This window comes from Onychostoma macrolepis, chromosome 25, assembly GCF_012432095.1.
Source record: "Onychostoma macrolepis isolate SWU-2019 chromosome 25, ASM1243209v1, whole genome shotgun sequence".
NCBI lineage: Eukaryota > Metazoa > Chordata > Actinopteri > Cypriniformes > Cyprinidae > Onychostoma > Onychostoma macrolepis.
Genome location: NC_081179.1, coordinates 22,514,514 through 22,533,360, shown reverse-complemented (window position 1 = coordinate 22,533,360; position 18,847 = coordinate 22,514,514). Strand labels below are relative to the sequence as shown.

Sequence of the window (18,847 nt, the reverse complement as noted above, 5' to 3'; positions counted from 1 at the left end):
TCGGCACGCGCTCAGCGTAACTCAAATACGGCAGAAGCGAGCTGTCAGTCAAAGGACATTTAAATGGCTACACCGTGCAGAACTGTACAGTCTCTCGCGCTGTCATGAAATAACTTCATTCTTATTTCACCGCCGTTCATTTCACTGCGGTTTGCTTTTCTGCGTTTCTCGAATTGCAAACAAAGATACAAATCACTCGTATATTTATACATCTACGCACCAAAAGCCGCAGAAATGAGCGAGGAAGAAGATACGTTGGTGAAAACTAGACATGCATTTGAAGATCTGTGTCGAGCTCTGAATATGGATGAGGAGTCGAGTAACGGGGCATGGAGGAGTTATGAAAATATCAGCAAAAATTACACTCTGGAGGTAAAGTGAGAGATCATAACACACAGGCCCGGTGCACGCATTTATTAACGTAGCTATGCGTGCATTCAATAATATTCATGCGAATTGACGCGCTAACATGTTATTTTTATGTTTTAATGAATAAAGTGCGTGCTTGAACGTGTTAAAAATGTTCAAATATGTGTATGCGCATATTACGTATTTGACAAGAGTGCAGAATGCGCGTGACATCATCATCAGCGGCTTTATCTGAATGAACAGCTTTACAGCCAAACGATTATAGTAATGCACAGTAAGAGCCAGCTGTGCTTTTAGCTTGTTTTTAGTCTATATGTACAAATAAATACAGGAAAAATGCATCCGCACCACAGTATGTCACCTTATTGTGCTTGTGCTGAAAAAAAAAAAAAACATTTCAGCATTGGTACTGTACGCTGCAGTTACAGTAAATGATAAAAGCACGATTTTCTGTCAAATGCCATGTTACAAAATTATTATTGTATACATAAACCATATGTGGTAGCACTAATAAGCAGTGTTGGGAAGTCACTAGTTACATGTAACGAAATTAGGCTACGCAATTTAATTACAAAATGTAAATGTAATTTTAATCAGTTATAGTTACTGAGAGAAAAAAAAGTGTAATTAAATTACAGTTACTTATGAAAATGTTAATGATTACAAAGAGAGTTATATCTGATTTTTTTATTTATTTATTTATTTTTCTTCACACAAACACCCACATATAGATTTAATTGATTGATTTATTTATTTTTTCATAAATTGCATTGACTGCTCTAAAATACGAGACACCAATGTTTCAGGAGTTTATGGCACAATTATTCGATAACTGTTTTATTTCCTATTTAGGTTCATGTATCTGCTTTATTTTTTAAAGATTTTATTGTTAGATGTCAGTGTTTCCTGTCATGCAAAGATTCGATTTCAAAAACAGTATTATAGCTATTAAACCCGTGTTATGAATTAAATTATTTCTTGTTAAGACTGTAGATTTTAAACCTGTATTAATCTCAGAATGATCTTAGAGTAAAAAGAAGTGCTAAAGTCTGATTTTGTAGTGGTTTCGCGTTTTTGCGATTTTGAAAGTCTGACAGTAATCAGTGTCGAGTTCTACTGTAAAGTTAAACCTGCCTGCTTTAAATGTTTCAAAATGATTAAAAACATTAGAAATTTAGAAAAGTAATCCAAAATCAAATGTAATCAGTTATATTACTTTAATAAAGTAATTGAAATAGTTACATTACTCATTACGTTTTAAATAGGGTAACTTGTAATCTGTAACCAGTTACATTTCCAAAGTAACCTTCCCGACGCTGCTAATAAGGATACAATGTTATTTTCATGGTGCATTACCGATATGGTCAACCAAGAAAGATATTTTAGGTATATCAAAAAACTTCATGCAACATTCTGAGAATATTATTTTATGGTTGGACCATAAAAGAACGCTCTTATAACCAAATGAGAAATACTATTGTTAGAGGACCCTTCTGTGTTAACTAGGTAGCTGTTTTAACATGGTAATATCAGAGTAATACTGTTTTGCTAGTGTGAATATATATTTCAGGCTAAGTTTAGCTAAAGCCTATGTGTTTTATCCTCTGTGTGTGTGTGTGTCAGGGCAGTGAACTGCACTGGTTGGCGTGTGCTCTGTATGTGGCGTGCCGCTCATCGGTGCCAACTATAGGGAAAGGCACAGCGGAGGGCAACTATGTGTCTCTGACCAGGATCCTGCGCTCTTCACAGCAGAGGTCAGTGAACGGATCGACTTCTTCTGACGATAATATAGATAGAGATACAAAAGATACAGCTGAACAGTTCAGGGATTGTTGCACACACACACACACACACACACACACACACACACACAGACAGACATGTTGTGATGTTCCCAGGACAACTTAAAGATCAGCTGGGGATTTATAGAGCTGCATTTCTTCTTGCCATGAGCTTGTATCTTCTTACAGCTCATAAGCCACAGAGAATTGTGTAATGTTACTGTTAAATAATCATAACAAAATAAAAATTGTAATATTGGGTATTTTTATATTATAGTCTTAATAATAAAAACCATATACAGTAAATGGGTAAATGCCCAAATACCAAAAGTATATGGTACTGTATGTCAAAAACATTCACAGCCCTAATTTCAACCCCAAATCAGAAGAATAAAAAAAAAATATGATATTTTGCTTCAGTGAAATGAAGCATGGACGTCCCCCGGCCTGTAATGAAATATCAGTCAAATCTGTTTCAAGGCTTTAATTCATGTAGATTTAAACATATTGTTTTACAATAATGAGCAGATTGCAGATAGTGAAAATTGCATAAAACTCAGAGGTTTATAGTAATTACAGGATTTGGGGTGAAATGTGAACTTGCCATGAAAATAATGTAACATTGTATAAATTCTTAATGAAATCTTCCTAAAAGGAGATTTCATCATGTTTGTGCAAAATATTATTTAGTCACACTTTATTTTCGATGAGTCCTTGGTACAGTGTAATTACACAAATACACCCTGAGTCAAATTATTTAACATCAGGGTTAGGTTTTGGTTTTGTGTTAATTGTTTGCAATTATGCATTATTTTCTGTTATGACTAATTACTACTATTAGTAAAATGACTGCTGGTTTCAGTTTATGTATTGGATCAGTGTAACACATCTGCTAGTTGCCAAAGGTTAATCATTAAACTCCGTTCATCTGCCATACAGTGATTCATTTTTAAAGACTTGTAGTATTTATTTAGTTATTTATTTAGTTAGTTAGTCGGTCCAGATATCCATTTAGTATTGTCAGCATGGGCATTGATTTCAATGGCTGGCTTTTTCTAGCCGACCACATTATTTTCTTGATCCTATATTAAATATTTAAACTGAAGTCACTCACTGAAATACTCATTGAGAACCGGTTATTGTAGATAAAATGCTGAAAAAAGACTTTTTACCGTAATGTACTCCACTACAGAAGACAATAGCATGTGATGGTGTTTTATTTATTTATTGCAGTGGTTGTTTGGTTAGTAATATAGTTGAAATAAGTTTTGCAGACATATAGAAAAATAAAATCATCTTAATTCAAAGAAAATTAAACGTAACCTCAATTTTAAAACAACTTATTTTTTAGGGAGTTGGACATGAAATTTACCCTAAATCTTAGAAAAAAGCAGCTTTGACACAATCTGTATTATTACAAGCTCTATTTAAATAAAGATGATTGACTTGACTAAATTTTAGAATGACTCATGTGTAACAAGGAAACTTTGTTTATTAATGCAACACTTGCTATACTGAGGTTTAAATAACGTCATTTTATATTTCAGCCTGATTGAGTTTTTCAATAAAATGAAGAAGTGGCAGGACATGGCCAACCTGCCCAAGGAGTTCCAGCAGAGCACAGAGAAACTAGAGAGGAACTTCACCGTCACGTCCGTCATCTTCAAGAAATACGTGCCCTTATTCAAAGACATCTTCAAGGCGCCCACAGATGAATTACCCAGAACGCACAGAGGCAGGAAACAGAGGTACTTCAGCCTGACCTGAGAAGCACATGATCTCATGACACATAATCTCAGGACAGGTCACTGGAGTTCACAGATTATCGCAGTAGTGTGCAAACAATCAGTTATTTATGCATATGGATCTGATTTGGATTACATAAAAGCTCTTGGATAATGGAAACAAACAGCTCTAGCCTATATTGAGTGTTCGTGAGAGGCTTGTGCTGACTGATCTTTCCTGTGTCCTCAGACGACATCCCTGCACCGTCACTGAGGTCTTCAACTTCTGCTGGATCCTGTTCATACATGCTAAAGGTAAAGAGTTCTTTAACATACCATTGATTTACAGGGCCATATTCTACATGTTCTTTTTTCCCCTGAAGTCCACTTACACTATAACGTTAATTACAAGTTTCAGACTAGTGAAAACATTCACGCCTTTATATATTGGAATTTAATGATAGCTTCAACATCTCTCGCTTGCTTGTTGTGATGCTGAAAAGTCTGGGGTCGATAAGACCAAGGCTGCGTTTATTTGATCAAAAATAGAGTAAAAACATAAAAAATTGTGAAATATTATTACTATTTAAAATAATTGCTTTGTATTGTAAAATATTGTCAAATGTAATTTATTGCTGTGATGGCAAAGCTGTATTTTCAGCATCATTACTCCAGTCTTCAGTGTCACATGATCCTTCAGAAATCATTCTGATATACTGATTTGCTGCTCAAGAAACATTTCTGATTATTACCAATGTTGAAAACAGTTTTGCTGCACAATATATTTAATATAACTTGTGTTATATTTAGAGAGAGAGAGAGAAGTAACATGTCTGTAACTTTATAAGTCTATATATATATATATATATATATATATATATACTGGTCCCAAACCATAAAATAGCAGCAGATTTTCTATTATTTCTGACTTTATTGCTACTGTACCTTTAAGAATTATTTATGCAAATGACCTCCAGTGATTGGTAGCCTCCACTGACACAGAATGTTGAGATGTAAATGGTCATATGTTAATGAGCTTGTAGTAATATAATCATAAAGCATTTCAAACAGGTGCTTGTTTTGTCTTGTTTAGTTTAGTTTAGTTTAGTTTAATTTTGTTTTGTTTTGTTTTGTTTTGTTTTGTTTTGTTTTGTTTTGTTTTGTTTTGTTTTGTTTTGTTTCGTTTTGTTTTTGCTTTGTTTTGCTTCGTTTCGTTTCGTTTCGTTGTGTTGTGTTGTGTTGTGTTGTGTTGTGTTGTGTTTTGCTTTGCTTTGCTTTGTTTTGTTTTGCTTCATTTTGTTTTGTTTTGCTTTTTGTTTTTGCTTTGCTTTGCTTTGCTTTGCTTGTTTTGCTTTGCTTTATTTTGTTTTGCTTTGCTTTTTGTTTTGTTTTGTTTTGTTTTGTTTTGTTTTGTTTTGTTTTGTTTTGTTTTGTTTTGTTTTGTTTTGTTTCGTTTCGTTTCGTTTCGTTTCGTTTCGTTGTGTTGTGTTGTGTTGTGTTGTGTTGTGTTGTGTTTTGCTTTGCTTTGTTTTGCTTCATTTTGTTTTGTTTTGTTTTGCTTTTTGTTTTTGCTTTGCTTTGCTTTGCTTTGCTTTGCTTTGCTTTGCTTCGTTTCGTTGTGTTGTGTTGTGTTGTGTTTTGCTTTGCTTTGCTTGTTTTGCTTTGCTTTATTTTGTTTTGCTTTGCTTTTTGTTTTGTTTTGTTTTGTTTTGTTTTGTTTTGTTTTGTTTCAGAACTAGTTTGGATGGATTGGAGATGGAGCTCTGATTTGTGAAAGTCACATCATGTCTGCATAGTGCATCAAATATTGATTTCATAAGAGCAAGACTTTTATGCTTTAATGAGTCACTGCTAAATAACAGTGGACTGAGGGTAGAAAGGCTGGACAGAAGGAGACATTAGAGAGGAACGAGTGCTGAAGAGATTAGCAGGAGCAGAGGAAAGCTCCTGCTGTAATGAGGAGGGAGGAGGTGCGGTGTTTCATGGGATTGTTCCTCCTCTAGTGTCCCTTAAGAGGGTCATGAGCTTTGCAGAGTGTCGGACAGAAGGACAGGCCATCATTGGCTGAGAGCGCAGAGAGCTTGATCATGTGACCTGTGCTCATTATGTGGGCTTGTGCAGGCATGTTTGATTCGGTCAGAGGCCAGCAGGGACAGAGCATTTCCTCACACACACATCAACACAAGCCCTCATCTCATCTGCAGAGTCACTGGTGTAATGCTGCTGGTGAATTTGGCTTGTTGAACGGGGATATTTTAGCAGTTTGTGTTGAGCTGCATGATCAGACATGCTGCAATAAGATCTCATCAGAGGTGGAAAGTAATCAAGTAGAAATGAGTGAATCATGAAAACGGTGAAAATCAAAAGACAAATTATGTTTTGCAAGTTGCGCTGTTTCATTACTAGTGACATTTTCAACTGAAACAGCATAAGCTAAAAGTCTGATCTTGGGATTTAAGAATCGATATAAATTTGTTAAAATGAAAAAATACAAAACTAGGAGTTTCGAATTACAGTCCACACATGCATATTGAACTGAAAGACCTGCACTGGAAATGTACACCCCAAATATATGCATTTATTATATATTTATTATTGCATTATTTTTATTTAATGCTATATTTAAAATGTTTTTGATTGTTTGCTTGTTTTATAGATGTAATTCAGCATAAAATTAATATTTTGCACTTAAAATAATTCCAGTAAAGAGAATTTGTTAGAAAATATGCATAATTTGCATAATGCAAATTATCTTACTGGTCCTATTATTATTATTATTATTATTATTGTTGTTGTCTTTTAATTGTTTAAATTAATTAAATTTAAATATGCCCTGGATATGGTCTTAAACATTTCCATAATATCCACTTTATTTATATATATATATATATATATTTTTTTTTTTTTTTTTTTTTGCTCAAAAGTAATCTTTTGAGCAAGTCATGAATGATTAATTAATAGTACTTCTGAATTGTCTCATTATTAATGCTATACAATGCTGCATGTCATGCAGTAAGCAATACATGAAGCTCAAACCTAAATTCAGCTCATATTCTTTTTTTATACGGGTGTATTCTGAGAAAATATCACAAATATTTAAAGTCAAGCCTTAAAAGCATAGAGCGGCAGAGCAAGAGGACGCCGGCTGAGTGCATTATTTCCTCATGTGCTGCGTGCGTCACTTAACATAGCAACCAGCCCAGATGACAAGTCAGGACTTGTCTGTGTTTGAGTAAAGCTCAGCAGGCCACTGGGGCCGATCTGTGTCCCTCTATATCCCGTCCTGGAGCAAAATCCCTCATTCTGCTGAACTCAATGCAGGGAAAACAGCCTGCTGCTGGTCAAAGATGCAAAGTCAAGTTATCTGGGGAATGAAATAAGAAAATGCATGTAAGTACCAAGTGCAGCAAACTTAATTCAGCTTAGCTTGACATTGTGTTTTATTGTGCACTGGCAATCTGAAATGTATAGATGTGAAAGGTGCATAGTTCATGTTTTCTGGCCTGCAGGTACAGCAGCATGCATGCAAGTGAGTGACAGTTAGGCTGGCATATTTGCTTGTTCGTGTGCTTGTTTGTAAAACTGTCTTGGCTTTTAGCAGTTCAATCAAAGCAGTAAGGAGACTACAGTTAAGTTCTAATTCACAGTTGATTTTTACCTTCATTCGTCAGACTGGGAATGGAAGGTATTGAATTGAATGCATTGCATTGTGGGATGCAGTATGCAGTGTGCACTGGTTGTATTTTGCACATTATAGAAAAGTAGTAGGTCATATAGAATATATGCATATAGAAAATGTACACTCTTTGCAGTACATACTGCAAAATAGTAAGAGTGGTGATTTATACGCCATACAAGATTAATAAATCATTTGAGTTCTTTCAGTGAATCATTTGAGTCCGTTTGCAAACCAGTATGAACAATTTATTTGCAATTTTTTCTGAATTGTGCCATTATTATGCCATGTCTTACATTTCTGTAACAGGGCATTCTGAGAATATGTCAATATTGAATAGAAGTTTTTAAAAAGTCATGAGCTTTGTCCCATTTTGTCAGAAGAGAAAGACTGTAAAAAGTGTATCTGTTTTTAAGAAAGCGTTTTTGATAGTACTGTAACAACAAGTCAAGTCTAATTTATTTGAATAGTGATTTTAAAATGCACGTCATTTTAACTTTACAGGAAATCATGATTATTAGGTTAGACCTGGACAAAAATATAATTTATATATTATGTATATAATTTATATATATTTATATACAAAAATATAATTTTGTGATGATACCACCAAGCTAACAGGGAATGTTTTAACTACTTTTTTTTAACAACATTTTTTATTATATATATATATATATATTATATAAATGTCAGGACAAAACATAGCATTTGGAACGTTCTTATTGCTTCATTAATATTCGATATACATTCTGTTAACGTTGAGAGAATATATTAGAAGAGCATTCTCGTAAGGCTCCTAATTTGCTGCTTATTAATAGTTAATAAGGTACTTGTTAAATTTAGGTATCGGGTGGATTAAGGGATCTAAAATATGGTCATGCAGAATAAGGCTTTATAATATGTGCTTTATAAATACTAATAAACAGCCAATATAATGTAATATGCATGCTAATGAGCAACTGGTTAATAGTGAGAATTTACCATTATTTTTACTTGATGAACGTTCTTAAAACTTAAGAGAGAAAATGTTCGTAGAACAACATTTTCGTAATGTCCTTAAGATGTTATTTGTACTTTATGAACATTCTAAGAAACATTTTTGTAACCTTTAAATAACATTCAAATAAAAAAATAAAATAAAATTGACCTGAGAATTGAGTCTGAGAATATTAAAAATAAAAACTCAAATAACATTATAAAGTTAGAATAATGCTGTAAGAAATGTTCTTGTGACCTTTAAACAATGTTATAACCATGAACATTTCAACATATCAAAACAACGTTTTCATAAAGCATCTAAATTTGCTACCTGGGAAGCAATCAAACACTTGAGATTTGCTATTAGTGTACATATATATATATATATATATATATATATATACATGGCTTCACAGGCTCGATGCATTCTTTGCATTGCACAGGCTGGTACTGTAACTCTTGCAATTAATTAAACAGGAAATGATAAATCCAGGCATTGTGGCCTAACAGCACATGTAGATTTTTTTGCAGACTTTTCCTGTTGTTGCAGTAAAGTTGGCCACCTGTCTGCTTGATATATGTTTGTGTGATCAGCAGTGTGTTCCTGCTCAACACTATTGTGCTCAGCTCTTTACAGTAATACGTTTGACAGAATGTTTCACTTCAGTAGAGGAAACATGTTCATACCAAAGTAGGTTCCAACTAGAACCAAAAAGTTGTTTACAGTCAAATGTCATTAGATATCCTTGCAGAACCATTCGTATATTATTATTATTATTATTATTATTATTTATATTTGTATCAAAAAAATGTTCTCCTCTGTCCTGTAGGAAACTTCCCAATGATCAGTGATGATCTGGTGAACTCGTATCATCTGCTCCTGTGCGCTCTGGATCTGGTTTACTGCAACGCTCTCCTGTGCTCTAGTCGTAAAGATCTGCTCAACCCGACTTTTAAAGGTCCCACACACACACACAGCGCTGAAGCATTTGTTTTGAGATCAGGTGTCCAGACAGTAGGAGATCACAGAAGGTCAATCAAACATTGGTTTGTGCTTGTTTTGTGCGCAGGGCTGCCCGAGGACTTCAACAGTAAAGATTATAAGCCCGGCCCGGGTTCATTATGTTTCATAGAGAAGCTGTGTGAGCTTCACGATGGGCTGGTGCTGGAGGCCAAAGGAGCAAAAGAGCATTTCTGGAAACCCTTCATTAGGAAACTCTTTGAGCGCAAGGTACTGGAAATACACCAGACATATGATGTAGGCTACCGTCAAAATGTTTTCTTACGAAAGTCTTTCATGCTCACCTTGGCTGCATTTGATCAAACTGATCAAAATTACAATAAAACAACAAAATATTAAACAAAATAATAAGAAATATGAAATACTAATGACATTTCAACAAATGTTTTAATATATATATATATATATATATCTTTAAAATGTAAGTTTTTCCTGTCTTCAGTCTTCAGTGTCACATGATTCTAATATGCTGATATTCTGCTCGAAAAACATTTCTGATTATTATCAATGTTGAAAGCAGTTCTGCTGCTTCATATTTTTGTGGGTACTGTGCATACACTAACATTTAAAAGTTTGGAGTAATTTATCAAAAGTGACAGTAAACACATTTATAATGTTACAATAGATTTCAATTTCAAATACATGCTTTTGTTTTGAACATTCTGTTCACCAAAAAATCCTAAAAATAAAAGTATCATCATAGTTTCCACAAAAGTGGAACAAAAGAGCAAAAAATGTTTTCAACATGGATAATAATAAGAACCATTTTTAATAATTGAGCACAAATAAAAATTCATAATAACTGGCACCAAATCAGTATATTAGAATGATTTCTGAAGGATCATGTGACATGAAGACGACTGCTAAAAGAGTTCAGCTTTACCATTACAAGAATAAATTACATTTTAATATACAGTGAGGAAAATAAGTATCTGAACACCCTGCTATTTTGCAAGTTCTCCCACTTAGAAATCATGGAGGGGTCTGAAATTGTCATCGTAGGTGCATGTCCACTGTGAGAGACATAATCTAGAAAAAAAAATCCAGAAATCACAATGTATGATTTTTTAACTATTTATTTGTATGATACAGCTGCAAATAAGTATTTGAACACCTGTCTATCAGCTAGAATTCTGACCCTCAAAGACCTGTTAGTCTGCCTTTAAAATGTCCACCTCCACTCCATTTATTATCCTAAATTAGATGCACCTGTTTGAGGTCGTTAGCTGCATAAAGACACCTGTCCACCCCATACAATCAGTAAGAATCCAACTACTAACATGGCCAAGACCAAAGAGCTGTCCAAAGACACTAGAGACAAAATTGTACACCTCCACAAGGCTGGAAAGGGCTACGGGGAAATTGACAAGCAGCTTGGTGAAAAAAGGTCCACTGTTGGAGCAATCATTAGAAAATGGAAGAAGCTAAACATGACTGTCAATCTCCCTCGGACTGGGGCTCCATGCAAGATCTCACCTCGTGGGGTCTCAATGATCCTAAGAAAGGTGAGAAATCAGCCCAGAACTACACGGGAGGAGCTGGTCAATGACCTGAAAAGAGCTGGGACCACCGTTTCCAAGGTTACTGTTGGTAATACACTAAGGCGTCATGGTTTGAAATCATGCATGGCACGGAAGGTTCCCCTGCTTAAACCAGCACATGTCCAGGCCGACTTAAGTTTGCCAATGACCATTTGGATGATCCAGAGGAGTCATGGGAGAAAGTCATGTGGTCAGATGAGACCAAAATAGAACTTTTGGTCATAATTCCACTAAACGTGTTTGGAGGAAGAAGAATGATGAGTACCATCCAAGAACACCATCCCTACTGTGAAGCATGGGGTGGTAGCATCATCTTTGGGGTGTTTTTCTGCACATGGGACAGGCGACTGCACTGTATTAAGGAGAGGATGACCGGGGCCATGTATTGCGAGATTTTGGGGAACAACCTCCTTCCCTCAGTTAGAGCATTGAAGATGGGTCGAGGCTGGGTCTTCCAACATGACAATGACCCAAAGCACACAGCCAGGATAACCAAGGAGTGGCTCTGTAAGAAGCATATCAAGGTTCTGGCGTGGCCTAGCCAGTCTCAGACCTAAACCCAATAGAGAATCTTTGGAGGAGCTCAAACTCCGTGTTTCTCAGCGACAGGCCAGAAACCTGACTGATCTAGAGAAGATCTGTGTGGAGGTGGGCCAAAATCCCTCCTGCAGTGTGTGCAAACCTGGTGAAAAACTACAGGAAACGTTTGACCTCTGTAATTGCAAACAAAGGCTACTGTACCAAATATTAACATTGATTTTCTCAGGTGTTCAAATACTTATTTGCAGCTGTATCATACAAATAAATAGTTAAAAATCATACATTGTGATTTCTGGATTTTTTTTTAGATTATGTCTCTCACAGTGGACATGCACCTACGATGACAATTTCAGCCCTCCATGATTTCTAAGTGGGAGAACTTGCAAAATAGCAGGGTGTTCAAATACTTATTTTCCTCACTGTGTATATATGTATATATATATGTGTATATATATATGTATATATATATATATATATATATATATATATATATATATATATATATATATATATATATATATATATATATATAAACTAAAAACTTTTAATGGCAATAACATTTCACAGTATCTCTGTTTCAGCCTTAGTGCGCATAAGAGACCTCTTTCAAAAACATCACAAAATTTAAATTATTCCAAACCTTTGACCGTTAGTCAAAAGTTCAAAGTGTACACATTCAGAATATGTCGTGTTAAATGTGTTGCAAATCATATTTCACGTCTTTTAAACTGGCTTTAAATAGTATTATGATTTGCTTTGCTTTATCATTATTAATTGTTTGTTTTCTCTCTCACAGGTTTTGAAGGGGAAAGAAGACACACTGACTGGGTTTTTGGAGCCGGTGAATTTTGGTGACAGTCTGTGAGTGTCTCTTTTCAGTTAAACACTTACTCTACGTGAAGCTGCTGAAACATTTCCCCTGTAGTTTACAATCTCCTTGCTCTCTCTGTTTCTTTAGTGCTTCTCTGAACCGTGTGTATGAGGAACACGTGTTGTCATCCGGTTCTCTAGATGAGAGGATATTTCTGGGAGAAGCAGCCAGAGAAGACATTGGCACCCCAGGACCTTGTTTGTGTGAAGGGATAGAGAACCAGGAACGACTGACCAACCCCCTCCAGAACTCAATGACAGTATGTGTGTCCAACAAACAGAAAAAATAATTCCCTATAATGAACAACGACGTGATACTTATCAATAAACGTGTGTTTGTTTCACAGGCATCTGCTCTGAAAGTGTCCACGCCTTTGACAGGAAGGAGGTACGTGCCGGAGAGCAGTGCTGGTACCCCCGTTTCCACGGCGATGCAGAGCGTGGGCCGTCTGCACACTCTGCTGACAGGATTCAAATACAGACCCAGCATAAGACTCAGAGACATATTCAGGTGAGCCGAGTTAGCTTCTGTGTTACTCACAATCTGCTGCATACATCCAAATATAAGAAGCAAAGTATGTGTATTTCCTGTCGGTTTACTGCAATCACAGTTCACTGAAATCAGATACAATGTTCTTTTACTGATTCCACTGTCCTGTGATTCCAACAAGCTTTAGTTCCAGATATTTCAGTAAAACTGTGATTCCTGAGAGTGATGTCTTTCCTCGGTTGAAACACTGATTGAGCAATTACATAAGGCATGAGATGTTCAGTCATGTTTATTCACGTTAAAACTAGTAGTACAGAGGAAATAAATTCTGTATTCGTAAGCTGTATACCGAAAGACTTGTACCGAAATACGAATACGTGTACCGTTACACCCCTAGTTGCCAGTGATTAGTCATTTGTGTATTCCATTATTCCACCTTTGATGCCAGTCAAATGTGAGTCCAGATATTCAAGGAAACTGATGCCAGCGATTCCAATGAATTGTGCTGCCAGTAAAAACATTTGTTCAACTGAATCATGATCACAGTAAAGTGTGATACCACTGTTTCCAGTAAAATATGACACAAGTGATTCCAGTGAACTGTGATTAAAGGGCACCTATTATGCAAAATCCACTTTTATATGGTGTTTGGACATTAATGTGTGTTGGCAGTGTGTGAACACAACCACCCTACAATAATAAAAATCCATCCTCTCCTCATTTTTTAATCCCCATTATATCAAATCAGTCTCACTAAGCCTGCCGTTTTGATTCTCTATGCACATTGCATAGGGCCGGGTCACAGGGGTTGATTGACAGCTCTGCATTGCTATAGTTTCCACTCTCAGCGGTTCTACACTGTCATCCATTTTCTCTGCGCTCGAGTTGCTGTAACGTCAACAATGACTCGTAAGCAATCCCGGTGCTCTGTGTTTGGATATAAGACTGAACAAAAGAGTCTTCATTTTCTCCCAACATCTGAGACACTGAGGATGCAGTAATGGTAATGTGCCTCAAAATCTACCTAAATACGTTTATGTCTGTGCAAATCATTTCACTCCAGACTCCTTTATGAATGTCATGTCATTATAGTGCTTAGTGTTTTAACCTTATTTGTGTGCATATGTTATCAAAGTATTTTAATTGATCAGCACTGAGCCTGTGAGATTAGGCCACTCTGTTCGTTCGGTAGCATGGTCGTGTGGCTCAGTCCTTTGAGTTGCGCTGATGACAGGTCAGCGGCGCGAGCTCTGTAACATTGCGTTGTTCCTCCCACTTTCAGTGCATTTGGCTTCCCATATGTACGGCTGAACACTGGTGCTCTCGCTCTCAATCATGTTACTTTTACTGGCTGTTTATTGCTGTAGGTATGCAATGCAGAGAGTCGTATAAGCGACACCCTCTTCTGGAGATGGGGCGGGAGTATGCAGCTCATTTGCATTTAAAGTGATACACAGCAAAACAGCTCTTGTTTTAGACACACCCCAAAAAATGACACTTTCTAGCTGTTATAATAAATGATCTGTGGGGTATTTTGAGCTGAAACTTCACAGGCACATTCTGGGGACACGCAAGGCCAATATTAGGTCTTGTAAAAAGGGGCATAATAGGTGCCCTTTAAGTGATTCCAGTATATTCTGATTACAGGGATTCCAGTAAAATGTGATACTATAAAGTTTGCTGTGAACTGGGATTCTAGTGATTGTGATTGCAGTGATTCCAGTGACCTGTTAAAGTCGCAGTGAAATTTGCTGTGCACTGGAATCATTGATATTTTCTGTTTGTGTGTAACAGATCATGTGTAAGAGACCCCAGTGAGTCCATAGCAGCCAGACTGAAGGAGATGTCAGAGATTTTTCTTCAGAATTCTGAGGGAACAGGAGACGATAACAAGACTCTGGCGAGAGGTGTGCATGTTCATACTTCCTTTTGTCATATTATACTTTTTTTTTTTTTTTAATTTGTAGCTAATGTCTTTTCCCACAATTCAGAAAAAAATTGGCGGATCCTTTTTTCACAGATGTTGCAGTGAAGTATTTTTGCTTGGCTGAGGCACTTTATTACAAATCACTGGAAGTGATCATCAACCAGGAGAAGAAACGACTTGGAGACATGGACCTATCTGTAGGTTTCATCGTAAAGGGTTACTCCACCCCAAAATAAAATTGTGTCATTAATCACTTACCCCCATGTCGTTCCAAACCCGTAAAAGCTTGGTTTGTCTTCGGAATACAATTTAAGATATTTTGGATATTTTTGACTGTCCCATTGACTGCCAAACAATTAACACTGTCAAGGCACAGAAAAGTATAAAAAACATCGTCAGAATAGTCCATCTGCCATCAGTGGTTCAACTGTAATGTTATGAAGCAACGAGAATACTTTTTGTACGCAAAGAAAAAAAACCCACTTTATTCAATAATTCATCTCCTCTGCGTCAGCGTAGCGCCGTTTTGGAGAGTATCCACTGAATTTCTTTGCGTACAAAAAGTATTCTCGTCGCTTCATAAGGTTACGGTTGAACCACTGATGGCAGATGGACTATTCTGACGATGTTTTTTATACTTTTCTGGGCCTTGACAGTGTTAATTGTTTGGCAGTCAATGGGACAGTCACAAGCCTCCCGGTTTTCATCTAAAATATCTTAAATTGTGTTCCGAAGACGAACCAAGCTTTTACAGGTTTGGGGTAAGTGATTAATGACAACATTTTCATTTTGGGGTGGAGTAACCCTTTAACAAAGCCATGAGGAATGTAAAACGATTGAATATTACAGCACACTTTAGGTAATTCTGTCTGCTGAATGTTATATCATGTGTCTCAGGGCATTCTAGAGCAAGATATATTTCACCGGTCACTGATCGTCTGCTGCCTGGAGATCGTCATCTTCTCGTATCGACCACCGGGAGAGTTTCCCAGAGTCCTGCAAATCTTTGACCTCCCTGCTTATCACTTTTACAAGGTAAACGACTTTAGAGATAGAAAATAGCCATAAAATTGTATGCATTCATTCATAAAAGTCAAAGCCTCTCTATCTTGCTCATAGGTGATTGAGGTGTTGGTACGGGCGGAGGAGGGTCTTTTCCGGGAGGTAGTCAAACATCTGAACCATGTTGAGGAGCAGGTATTGGAATCTTTGGCATGGAAAGGAAACTCCCCACTGTGGGAGAGCATCCGAGAGGCCAAGAACTGCGTTCCTGCCTGCCAGGAGGTCAGAACAATATAACTGCTTATAACCACATAAACATGATCAGTGATGTTTGCTATCCCTCTTGAAAAAGAAATACATTTTAGGATACTTTAAAACAGTACATAAATAATATAATTGAAAAGAATATTCTTAAGTGTGAAATGAATTACAGGTAATGCCTCCTCAACACCTGGAGGACAGTTCAGGAAGCAGCACACACACTCCCAACAAGAGTGAGTTCAGCAGAAATATCGCAGGAGCAGGAAAAGGTGACTTACTTTGAATGAAACAAGCACTGTGACTAAATGCAAGATGATTTCTATACATTTATTGAACAAAAAATGAATGTTCATACTTTAATATGTTGTTTATTTTGCTCCCGCAGGAGTTTCTCCGTCCCCTACATCTCTCCATGACCGCTACAGCTCGCCCCCTACTGGCACAGCCTGTCGCCGCCTCTTTGTCGATGGAGATTCAACCTCTGAGCCTCCTCAACCTGTCAAAGTGGCCCAGCCGTCTCTGGTCAGCCCCATCCCAGCTGGACAGACTGTGGTCACCATGGCAACAGCTACTGTCACAGCAAACAATGGCCAGACGGTCACCATACCTGTTCAAGGTGCAAAACTATCTACAAAATCATCAGTTTATCATCAGTACCTTTATGAATCTGTTATTCAGTAGGTGATGCCACGGGAAAAAAAACATTGATTCTTCTTCTTCTTCAAAAAAAAAAAACAATGAGCATGTAAGATATGCTGCTGCTTCATGAATAGGCATATAGTAGATAAATCTCTTAGCAGGTGGTGCTGGGGGAGGTGGAGGGTTTCAGAATAACGACGAGCTTAGAGCAAACACTGAGCCAGACTATTTAAATGTTGACAAAGCAATCTCATTGGCAGAAGGAGCAGAGGCCATGTAGGAATTGATCAAATAAAATAACCAATATGACAACAATTATTGATCTGTGAAAATATAGAAACATTTATGTTTTAATTTTCATTTATAACAGTAAAAATACAGAATATATTTTACAAACATTTTATTTCAATTACAATTTAGATTTTTCACATCTTTGTTTACACTGTTTGCAGGAATAGCAAATGAGAGCGGTGGCATCACATTCATCCCGGTGCAGGTGAGCATGACGGGTCAGAGTGGGGGGGCTCTGCCAACGCTCAGTGCCCAGGCTCTGACGGGCACCCTGACCACCCAGCAGCTGACAGCAACACACACAGGCACAGTCCATAACAGCCCCAGCCCTGCCAAACAGGACAGGAAGAGCCCTCAGCAGGGAACACCCACCAAACGAGCGCAGAAGACCGGCTCCCTCTGCCTGTTCTTCCGCAAGGTAGAATAAGATCTGTTCTTCTGAAACCCTCCACCTCCCCCAGCACCACCTGTCTACATCTGCCTGTTTATGCAGCGGCAGTGTATCTAACATGCTCACAGTAGCAAGTCCAGCAGCATCAGAGTGTGTAGCTGATCTAGTCCGCCAAAAGCCAAATGCATTAACATTGTCATATCCATCAACATGCTTAAACTGTTCAGAGAGTTGTCATGATTGAAATATCAATAGATGTCAATCATTCCTAAATTATGCCCCTTTCCCCCATCAGGTGTATCACCTTGCTAGTGTGCGTCTCAGAGACTTGTGTGCTAAACTGGACATCAGCGCAGATCTGCGCAGGAAAATCTGGACATGTTTTGAGTATTCGCTAGTGCACTGCACCGATCTCATGATGGACCGACATCTGGACCAGCTCCTCATGTGTGCCATCTACGTCATGACTAAGGTATTTAAACATTATTTATCAAACACCAGTTATTTATAGGTATTTATTCATAGGTGTATATATATGTAATTGGTCATATTCTAGTCTTTTGTAGCAGTTTTTGTTGAGTCAATGTTTGTCAAAATTGCAATGCAATGTTGTGTGAAATGAACGTTGCATGTTACAGTATGTCACACGTAACTTTTTTTCTTTCAAAACAGTAACAAAAATGGCTGTTTTAACTGTTTTATCCATTGTTCAGGTGACGAAAGAAGATAAGTCCTTTCAGAACATCATGAAGTGCTACAGATCTCAACCTCAGGCCAGCAGCAGCGTGAGTGTATCTTCAATCTGTAAAAACAGTAAGAAAGAAGTTAACGTGATGAAGGTATTAATAAAGATTGTATCTCAGGTGTACAGGAGTGTGCTGATCTCTGGAAGAAAGAGACGCCACTCAGGAAACAGTGAAAACACCCACAGACAGTGCTCACCCACAGAGGGAGGACAAGAGCAAGGTAACACACATTATATAGAGCTTTTGACACTGGACAGTCTGCTATTTCTGTAATTGATATGCCCACATAATCGCATGATGCGCCCACTTGAATCCGGTGTTAAAACAATGCAGCCATAGTGCAAATAAACACCAACGTCAGCAAGTGCAATTCATTGTCAATCTGTTTTTGTGCCCTTGAACCCTTATGATGCATTCTGGTCTGATTTGACCCAGAAGAGATATAAATTTATATATATATATATATATATATATGTATATGTGTATATATATAAAAACACATAGATTTACTACAGGAATTAAATGTCTAAACACTGCAAATAAGCCAAGACTCTTTCAATAACCATATTTTATTTATTTATATTTATTTTTATTGATTGA

General features: G+C 37.0%; 1 protein-coding gene and 1 long non-coding RNA gene across 4 annotated transcripts in view; one reads left to right on the top strand and one right to left on the bottom strand.

The window, feature by feature from the left end:
- Positions 1 to 34: 34 nt before the first annotated feature.
- Positions 35 to 18,847, top strand: part of rbl2 (retinoblastoma-like 2 (p130)) — a 22,975-nt gene continuing 4,162 nt past the window's right edge. Inside the window, exons 1-19 of one of the 3 annotated variants that reach the window (XM_058767096.1) lie at positions 35 to 372; positions 1,993 to 2,123; positions 3,698 to 3,898; positions 4,125 to 4,189; positions 9,359 to 9,487; positions 9,599 to 9,759; positions 12,427 to 12,491; positions 12,589 to 12,760; positions 12,848 to 13,011; positions 14,785 to 14,897; positions 15,011 to 15,114; positions 15,815 to 15,952; positions 16,037 to 16,201; positions 16,353 to 16,449; positions 16,566 to 16,796; positions 17,272 to 17,528; positions 17,797 to 17,973; positions 18,215 to 18,286; positions 18,365 to 18,467. In XM_058767096.1, coding sequence (XP_058623079.1) covers positions 235 to 372; positions 1,993 to 2,123; positions 3,698 to 3,898; positions 4,125 to 4,189; positions 9,359 to 9,487; positions 9,599 to 9,759; positions 12,427 to 12,491; positions 12,589 to 12,760; positions 12,848 to 13,011; positions 14,785 to 14,897; positions 15,011 to 15,114; positions 15,815 to 15,952; positions 16,037 to 16,201; positions 16,353 to 16,449; positions 16,566 to 16,796; positions 17,272 to 17,528; positions 17,797 to 17,973; positions 18,215 to 18,286; positions 18,365 to 18,467 — 2,683 coding nt within the window. In that variant the 5' untranslated portion in view covers positions 35 to 234. Of the gene's footprint in view, positions 373 to 1,992; positions 2,124 to 3,697; positions 3,899 to 4,124; positions 4,190 to 7,008; positions 7,265 to 9,189; positions 9,220 to 9,358; positions 9,488 to 9,598; positions 9,760 to 12,426; positions 12,492 to 12,588; positions 12,761 to 12,847; positions 13,012 to 14,784; positions 14,898 to 15,010; positions 15,115 to 15,814; positions 15,953 to 16,036; positions 16,202 to 16,352; positions 16,450 to 16,565; positions 16,797 to 17,271; positions 17,529 to 17,796; positions 17,974 to 18,214; positions 18,287 to 18,364; positions 18,468 to 18,847 lie in introns of those variants that run through there. The other 2 variants (XM_058767098.1, XM_058767097.1) reach the window with 2 other exon arrangements.
- Positions 17,983 to 18,847, bottom strand: part of LOC131534389 (uncharacterized) — a 14,702-nt gene continuing 13,837 nt past the window's right edge. Inside the window, exon 3 of the long non-coding RNA XR_009269344.1 lies at positions 17,983 to 18,303. This is a non-coding gene — a long non-coding RNA (uncharacterized LOC131534389). The remainder of the gene's footprint in view (positions 18,304 to 18,847) is intronic.